Source organism: Aethalodelphis obliquidens, unplaced genomic scaffold (assembly GCF_003676395.1).
Source record: "Aethalodelphis obliquidens isolate GAN/ISIS:26980383/991018 unplaced genomic scaffold, ASM367639v1 scaffold5, whole genome shotgun sequence".
In the NCBI taxonomy this organism is placed as follows: Eukaryota; Metazoa; Chordata; class Mammalia; order Artiodactyla; family Delphinidae; genus Aethalodelphis; species Aethalodelphis obliquidens.
Genome location: NW_020837949.1, coordinates 44,596,750 through 44,606,360, shown reverse-complemented (window position 1 = coordinate 44,606,360; position 9,611 = coordinate 44,596,750). Strand labels below are relative to the sequence as shown.

Here is a 9,611-nt window from a genome sequence, read left to right as displayed (position 1 = left end):
AAAAAAAAAAAAAAAAAAAAAAAAAAAAAGCTCTGGTGAGGTAATGCAGGGGACTGAGGAAAATAAAGAGATGAATAAGAAGACGCGAGGACCTGGGGTTAGGATGGGCAAATAGGAGAATTGCAAAGCCAGGGGGCAGGGTAAAGACCAATGCTGATATACACACTACTATATATAAAATAGATAATCAACAAGGACCTACTGTATAGCACAGGGAACTCTACTCACTACTCTGTAATAACCTATATGGGGAAAGAATCTGAAAAAGAATAGATATATGTATATGTATAACTGAATCACTTTGCTGGACAGCTGAAACTAACACAACATTGTAAATCAACTATACTCCAATATAAAATAAACATTTTTTAAAAAGAGCAGTGCTGAAGTGTAAGTGTGAATCACTGGTGTGACTTGGCCAGTCATAGAAATGAAGGCAGTGAGGAACAGACTGAGAACCCAACTACAAGACCAAGGAGGGCATAAGGCGCCGTACCGGCCCTTGGGCTCTCCAAAGAGAATAAGGCTTGAGCAAAGGAAATTGGGAAGGAGCATTTGACACCTGTTCTCCCATCAGAAATGTAACTTAAACCCACTCTGTGCCTTGCTTAACTATATTTTAAAATTCCTCTTTGCCTTGATTATCCATCCCATTTAAGCTCTCTCCATTTGGAATTTTACAGAATTCTAGTTTTATTACATGATTTATGCATGTAAAGTCCGCTGTAGAAGAGGCCACAATAAATAAATACTTTTCTTTTTCAGACCAAACGACTTCTACTCCTATCATCAGGTATAATTGGAATCCAACCAGTCCATGACTGGACACTTATGTAATATTCTTTTTTTCTTTGCATCTTGTCAAAATCAGATGACCTTTCAGACCAGTTTATTAAGGACTGTGAGCTCAAAAAGAAGCCAAGAAAAGGGAAAAATGTACAAGTCACTCTGAATGTTGAGTCAGACCAGAAAAAACCAAGGAGAAAAGATACACCGGCCCTGCACATCCCACCTTTCATACCAGGTAACGGACGGTGAGGTCAGTTTGCACATCTGTAAAAGGGAACTGCTCGCCTCTAGATCACATTGGTCTTACAATTTTTTCCTTAAATATTTGGATGTTTTTAAATCATTGTTGCAATCTCTACATTTGTCTTAGTTACGATAAGGCCAGCCATTATAACATATATATATATATATACCATATATATATATGGTCCAAAATATTAGTGGATAACACAATACAGGTTTACTTTTCCCTCATCAGTGGAAGTTGGGGACGGGGGAGGCAGGCTGTGCTTCAAACAGTCCCGCAGGGACTTGAGTCAATGGACATCAACACTACACGGCTTCTAAAGTCACTGTAGGCATCCAGCAGGCCCAGGGCAGACAGAGTGGAGGACTGGCAAGCCTGCAAGTGGCACACACACTTCCTTCCGTCACAACCCTCACCCGACTGCAAGGGAGGCAGAGAAATGCAGCCCAGCTGTGTGCCCAGAAGAGCGAAACAGTCTGGTGAACAGCTAACGCGTCTCTATAACAACCCTGCGTGTGGCATGTGACACTCTCTTGTTTCCAAACGTTTTGTTTTGTCTTATTTCCTTTACCCCTTCCCTCCAGGCCATTTATTTAGTGTCCTCTCTATTCACAACCCACTCAGGGGAATACAAAACAAATAGAACACAGAGCATTCTGAAAAGGAACTTTCTTTCAGTTTTATAAGAAATAAGAGAAACACATAAACAGCTAAAATATACAGCAAGAAGTAACATCATAACGGAGGTCCTCAGATAAGGACCCTGGGAGCTTAGTGTGGGCAGTGAATTGTGGACAGTTTTATAGAGGAGGTTGTTTTTAGAGAGTTTTCTCCATTCTACAGATGGAGAGAACTTTCACGCGTAGAAGAGAGAAGAGTAGGCAGGTAGGTGGAAGTAGAGGACTAATTAAGCCAGTGAAGAGTGTAGCCCGTGGCTTACGGAACAACAAAGGCCCCATCGCTCTAATGCGGGTGGACTTTGACAGCAGACAGACCTGGGCTCCATTCCTCAGGCACATGTCTTTGCCTCACTTTCCTCAGCGAGTGGATGGTGGTAGTAATATTAAATTGCTCAGGGTTTTGTGAGGCTAAAATGAAAGCAGACATGTAAAATCCTTTGCACAAATGATGTTCTCTAGTGTAGCCTCAATAAATACTAATTCTTATTTTAAAGAAACTGCTTTTATTAAGATGTTTGAAAAGATCTGCTGACTACCATCACCAGGTGTATGTGCAAATATAGATGCATGTATTTGACCCTGTTTCTCCCTCTGTTCCCCTAATTATGCAGGTGTGCTTTCAGAACATTTAATTAAAAGATACGATGTCCAAGAGAGACATCCAAAAGGCAAAATGAGTCCAGCTCTTCATAACACTGACCTGGAACAGAAAAAGCCACGGAGAAAAGACACACCTGCCCTGCACGTGTCCCCCTTTGCAGCAGGTAAAAGAGCTGGTGCACGGCATTTTCAGGGGGTGATGGAAACAGGTCAACAGGCTTAACATCTGGACGTGCCAGAGGCACGGCCTTTGTCCTGGCCCAGCAATCTGTGTCTCAAAGAAGGGCCCAGGGGAGGAACAGCATTTACTGCTGCCTTTCAGGCTTACCTTCTTTGGCCGCTCCCCTGGGGCTGACTTGGAGCTGGGTGATGATCAGAGCATAACTCATGCTTCAGCAGAACTGGTCGAATTCACTGAGCCAATGAACTAGAAATGTCAGTGGGTCCTTGAAAAGAGTTTAAATACCCTCCTCCCCAGTCTTCCAGGAATCTTGCATTCTATGGCTGACAGCTGAGTCTCCCAAGACATCTGGATATATTTACTAAATCCTCAAAAGAAGAGAAAGAGAGAGCGAAAGGGAGAGAAAGAGAGCTGCAGAAATAATGATAGCTCTCTTAATATGTGTCAAATCAAACCAAAAACTCTTGCTGAACTATGTGCACAACCCCACGTTACAGGGCAGGGCAGTCAGCGTGTGAGGTATAGCCTTGTCCCTGAGAATTTTATGTACAAGTTGGGGAGAAAGACATACACAATCACGGTTAGAGTATAAGATGGAGTGCGTGTTTGTTTTATATAGTAGTTGGGGGTGGGAGAATGGCAGAAGAGAAAATATGCTAATGTTTATTGAAACCCTACTTAACGTTAGCTCCTGAGTTTACATGTCTTGTGGATTTTCAAAAATCAACTGAATAACACAGTATCTATTATCTCCCTTTACAGATAAAGAAATTGAGAGAGAATTTAAGTAACTTAGCTACTCTAAAGTCTTCTGTTGATGAAACTGATGGATGGATGGCTGATTGGCTAATTGATGGTGGGATGATTAGAACGATTGATGAATGGGTCAAATTATGCTCACGTTCAAACACTGTTACATGACAGAGCTGGGGCTGCTGTCCAGGTCTGTCTCATCTGTGAGCAGTTTTTCATTGCACCATGCTATGGTTTGGACTGGTAGCATTTTAGCAATCCAGAAGGGACACTTGGGAGGAGATGAGATTTAGTCATTATTATAAAACTGTATTTTCCCATTATTGCATCTAATAACAAAATTGAAAGACGGCTCAGAACACATCATGGAAAGACAGTCAGGGGAGCAGACAGGGTTACTGACCTCTGAGAAGAGCCAGGCAAGGAGGAATGGAGCATGAGGAAGCACTTGTCTGGAGAAATGGACCAAGGACCAGTTGGGAGGGTCTGAACCTGCCTCAGCCATGTTTCTCATAGGTTACATGCATCCCTACCTATACTGATCCTTCAACCCATCACACATTTCCTCCAAGCTCTGCCTCTGTCCAAATTCTAGTCACCTTTTAAGACTCAGCCAGTTTAAAGTCTCTGCCAACAGACCCCTCCAAGGCCAAAATACATATTTTTTTATTCTGAATTAACTCTGTATTAGAGCTGGGCATGCAAGTACCAAGACTTTGCCCTCTCTTTTAGTATTATCCGTATTGTTTTTGTTGCTGTTGTTATAGTTGTTATTTAAATTGACTTACATCAAAGACTTTTTCAATGAAGTCATGAGAATTGGCCTGGGATTGCCCTGTGTTGCTGGTATTCACCTTGATATCTGGTCCAGTCCCTCCTCTATAGCCGTGCTCAATAAGTATCTGTTCATTAGATATTCCATTCGGCAATCATGATTTAGCAGTTTCAAGTTCTCCATTAGGAGACTGATTATTTTATGCTCATTCTTGTATTTGTTTTTACTGAAGTCCTTCTAGGGGAAGACTTAGTAGAGGAACAAAAATACTGACGGTCAGAGAGTTATCTTAGTACACAGCACTGAACATGGGCTTTGGAATCAGACAGGTGTAGATTTGATCTCTGGTTCTGCTCCATTCTAGCTTTGTGACCTTGGGAAACAGACCATAAGAGCCTCCTTCATTTCATCCATCTCTGAAAGGAGAACCATAAAATCTGTCTCTCAAGGTTGTTAACACAATTAAATAAAGTATATAAAGCACCTGGCACAGTTCCTGGCTTGTTGAAAGTCCTCAATAAATGTTAGCTCACCTCTATCTCTTTTCAAACTTATATTCTTTTCTTTTTTTTAACATCTTTATTGGAGTATAATTGCTTTACAGTAGTGTATTAGTTTCTGCTTTATAACAAAGTGAATCAGCTATACATATACATATATCCCCATATCTCCTCCCTCTTGCATCTCGCTCCCACCCTCCCTATCCCACCCCTCTAGGTGGTCACAAAGCACCGAGCTGATCTCCCTGTGCTATGAGGCTGCTTCCCACTAGCTATCTATTTTACGCTTGGTAGTGTATATATGTCCATGCCACTCTCTCACTTTGTCCCAGCTTACCCTTCCCCCTCCCCGTGTCCTCAAGAACCTTATATTCTTTGAGATAAGTTAAATCATTTCTAAAGGTGAGAATTTTTCTAGTCACAGTGTTTTACCTCTCCATAGAACCCTGCTGATTCAAGGAACTTCCTAAACTGTTAAGCTCTATTTCTCTGGGAATGGAGGCTGCTTACGTCCCAATATCGACATCCTAAGAGAGCAGCTTCCCGGACAAATAAAAAATGTTTATCAAACAGTGCAAAGTACACAAGAGTTGGAGCAGTGGCCTGTATACATTATGGAATTCATTGAATCAGCAAATCTTTGGGTTGCAAGTATTTGCAATTATAGATAGTGTTCTATGATTCTAGCTTTCATTAGCATATTAGCTGAAGTACTTTATTTTTGAAGAGCCTTTTAGTATCTAAAGATTTGGCAGTAATCGAAATGCTAGTTAGGCTGATAAGAATGGAGCCTTCAGCAGAGGTTCAGAGAGACACACTGATTCTAATAAGGGTCTTGAGAGGAACTCACGGGAAAATGCACTCTGGAGACATCTCCTATCATTAGCCCTTGGCAAGTGAAGGCTGGACAGGGATTCACTCTCTTCTTTAAATCTCTAGCTAGCTACCTTCATTCCCTGAGGTTAATGAGCTTCTCTGACAGCTTCCAACCATCAGACAACTCCTCTGAGCAGTGAGGAGTCATCTCAGGCTTCCTTGCCAGCCCAAGCTTTGCTCTCAATGTGACCCACAGTTGCCAGGGCCAAGGAACTGCAGGGCAGGGAGAACTGGTCTGGGATTGGTCAGATCTGCGTAGCCGAGACCTGCTTAAGAGGAAGCGAAGTCTTCAGTTGAGGTCTGTGGCAAAAGGAACTGGAGAAAGTAATGAATAATGAGGCTGCAAGCATTGAAGAGAAACTTCCTGAAAAATTGGCCTGTGACCTGTGAACACTTCGAGGTCAAAGCTCAATATGGTACTTGTAGAAAGGAGCCTGATGTGTCCTTTGAAAGTGACACCTCTTCTGTCCTGCCGGGAATAGAGCGCTCTCTCTGGTGTGGTTTACCAGGAGGGGTGGTGTCTTAGCTCTGGCTGCCTTAGATCTGCACACATCTGTAATGCAGGTGACTGGCTTTAGATGGTGCTCTGGCGGGGATCATGGCCTAAAACAGCTTGCTGCAAGGCTAATTGACCCTTTAGAGACCTTGGACTAACAGCTTTGGCCTTAAAAACACATCAAGCTCTAAGAAGCAACCACGTGCCCTAAACTCTTCTACATAGAGAGGGAAAGGGAAAGAAGTGACATTTTTCTAAATCCCTACTACATTCCAAGTCCCGTGCTAGACGTTAGGATATCCTTTGAGAATCTCATAGTTTGGTAAGGAGACGATGTCTTGTCCAATGATTCCTACAACGTGTCAAGTACTTTAACAGAGGTTCATGTAAGGTGTGATTGAAGCATAAAAGAATGTTGGGCTAAATCTATCTTGGCGGGATCACCCCCTGTGGGAGATACAAATTATGTTTCCTCCCGTTTTACAGACACATAAACTGAGGCTCAGACAGGTTAAGTGACCTGCTCCAAGTTCAGTGGCCAATGAAGGGAAAGCTTTCTGGCTCTAGAGCACATTTCTCCAATAATACACCTCTGCTTATACAGGAAAATGTGAGGATCAAGACTGGGTTAAATCAGATAGACGAGTGTTTGTTAAATCTCGTTCATCTTCGAATAACCAAAGGCACTGATATGAAGCGTCAAGGATAAGCACACGGTGACGACATAGAGATGCTGCTGATGTAAGCCTCATCCTAAGCAATGATATCCATGAGATCAGGATTTTGATAAACTACCATATATTTTTAAATTATAAGACATTAAAATGAATGCTTGATTATACTAATGCTTAATTATACTAATATAATAGTATACTATTATTATGTATTATATATATAATATATATTATTGTATATATATTATATTATATACTATTATATAATTGTATAATAGTATACTAATATACTAGTTCACCTCCACTTGAAAGTATCTCCTGTGTCGCTGTGGAAACCTAGCCCACTTTGGGAAGGGCTGACCTTGATGATGTAACAGCCTCCTCCCTTCCCTGAAATCCCAGAATTTTTTTTTTTTTTTTCTTGGCCCAGATACTTGTACAACTAGGTGTCAAGGATACTTAAAATAACCAGAAAGTTGACTAGGATCTGGGAATTTAAAGGCTCCTGTCCACATTGAATCCACCCAAATTTGGTGTAATGTGAAGAAATATCAAGGAAGGAAGGATGGTATGCTTGGGGGCTCAGCATAGCTAACTCTGTGTTCTTCTATCAAGATAGCCTTAATTCTAAATTAAAATCCAAACCTCTGTGCAACTGGTATAAGAGAAAATATCTCCCACTCTGCTTCATAAGTGATTTATGCAAAAGCCTTTTTTTCAGCCAGACTCTTGAAATTGTTTTTCTCCTCCAATAAATATCAGCTAATTGGTAAAGAACCCATATGAACCAACGAGGGACTGAATCAAAGGAATAGTCATTAAGCTCAACACATAGTATTCGTCAATTTGCCACTGTTGAATGGACTCCAGCGTTGTAGAAAGGCCTCTTGGGGTGCACAGCTTTCCTCCCTCAAGTTTAGATCTTTATGAAATGCTTCATGAACAGAAAGGTCTCTGATTCTGAGAAGGGTGGGGAGTGATTCAAGGCAGAGGTGGGTAAACAAAGCTGACTGACTGGAGTGGGGTGACAGAAACCATGGAGGACTGGCCCTGAATCACAGCTCCCTTTCCTTTTATTAAAACAACCGATTTCACAATTCACAGGATAAGCAGAACCGTCCAGACCTCCTTGGATAGTTTTTTCTGGGCTGATCAGTCCAGAAAATGGTGCTCAGGCTTCTGAATTCCACCAACTAGTAAATTTTAAAAACAAGATATTGTGAGCCTAACATAGGGATAGCAACTTCGAATTTTTCCTAGTAAGGATACTGACAAAACAACCATCTAACACCCCTAAAATTTCATAGAAGAAAGGATATTTTAATCCCCAAGATAAGAAAAAGAATCATCTCAAAATAAAGGACAGAATTGTAGCCATATAGCTGTATGAAAAAAATTCACTGCATTTTCCTTATTTTCTCGTTTTGTTCTAAACCACATAAAATTTATCATCTATCAGCACTGACATTCAGCGTGTTCAGAGTCGCAGCTCAATATTTTCCCAGATGTTAGTAAAATATGTTTAGTTTGACTTCATGAGGCTTACCAGTTCTTTTCAAAGGGAAAATAAACTAGCAAATTGTGAAAGGAAAGGAAGAACTAAGTTGCTCATGGCTGTAGCACTGTGCTCAGAATTATTACATACTTCTCATTTAGTTGTCACAATAACCCTTTATATAAATATTAATGCCCTCATTTTACATACAAGAAAACTTAGGTCTGAAGGTGCTATCTGGCCCAACAGAGATTAAGTGAGTGGCAGACTGGGTCCAAAGCAGTTAGACTCCAAAATCCATATGCTTCCATCCTACTGCTGTAAGCTTAAATGTAGAATGTAGAGAAGGGGGTGAGAGTTGCCTCTGACACCTAGGTTGAGCATCTCTTATAACCATAACGGTGTTCTCACTGAGCCACAGCTCCTCTGGGAAGGCCAAATAAGGCCCCTCAGTTCCCTCTCTCTGTTGGCACCTTTAGCTTTGCAGACATTAAAACGTTTCTGCGTTGCCATGCTCCTGTGTACTGTCTATGCCGTAAGGTCGTCTAATATTTTAATTAGAGGCACTTAATTGCAGATCTGTGCTTTGTTTTGCAGGTGTGACCCTGCTCAGGGACGAGAGACCCAAAGTGATCATGGAAGATGATGAAAAAGATGGTGACAAATAGCTATTTAAAGATATTTCCCCTAAGACCACCTGTAAATAGGTTAGATTGGTTCCCTATGGCAACCTAGAAAAAATAGACTTGTTTCTGCTCTCATTTTGTCATAGTCCGCCTTTAAGATCCAGACACATTTTCCCCAGGAGGCATACTATATCAGATTGCCAGTCACCTCTCTGTCTTCCTCTTCTTTTTTGAATCTGGTTTCTATTCCCACTTCTTGCATTTTCATTTTCTGATGCAGTGGAAAGGAAGCAGATCATCCTAACTTGGGAGATAACAGGGAAAGCTTTGGTGCTCAGCGCCTGCATCTTCTGGATCCATTCGTGGAGCAAAGAGCATGGATAACGTGGGGCTCCCTGTTGCCAGTTAGGGAAATGAGAATGTTTGGGTTCTAACTCACTGATTGCTTTGGACAACATGGTCTTTTATCTCTTTTATCCTTTCTTAAGAGTCCAAGTGTCTCTTGTGACATACCTAAGTAAGACCCTTGTAACTGATACTCTAAAAGCGAATATGTGAGCTGGGGGAGTCAACCCAACCAACCATGCCTGGACTGAAAACACCACAGGTAGAGGGTGCTGGTCTATCTGGGAAGCTTAGCAATATACCCTATTTATTTTTTAAAATGTTTCTTAACTATGTTGTCCTGAAATTTTGTGAGTTGTGTCACAAATGACCATTACTAATGATAGGTATAATACCGATGTTTGTAATGAATTTACTTTTTAAAAACTTAATTAAGATCAATGGAAGACCATTCCTCTACTTTTAGCAATCTCGCTTATTTAGACCCCAATATGCTTTCATGGATGTGAGGGAAAGATGTGACATTAGCTAGTGAGCAGGAGTCTGTGTACGACCCCTGCCCCAGCCTGCCGTC

General features: G+C 41.3%; 1 protein-coding gene across 1 annotated transcript in view; it reads left to right on the top strand.

The window, feature by feature from the left end:
* PPP1R17 (protein phosphatase 1 regulatory subunit 17) overlaps positions 1 to 8,734 on the top strand; it is a 12,013-nt gene extending 3,279 nt beyond the window's left edge. Inside the window, exons 2-4 of the mRNA XM_027101315.1 lie at positions 872 to 1,024; positions 2,328 to 2,480; positions 8,664 to 8,734. Coding sequence (XP_026957116.1) covers positions 872 to 1,024; positions 2,328 to 2,480; positions 8,664 to 8,734 — 377 coding nt within the window. The remainder of the gene's footprint in view (positions 1 to 871; positions 1,025 to 2,327; positions 2,481 to 8,663) is intronic.
* The last annotated feature ends 877 nt before the right edge of the window (positions 8,735 to 9,611 follow it).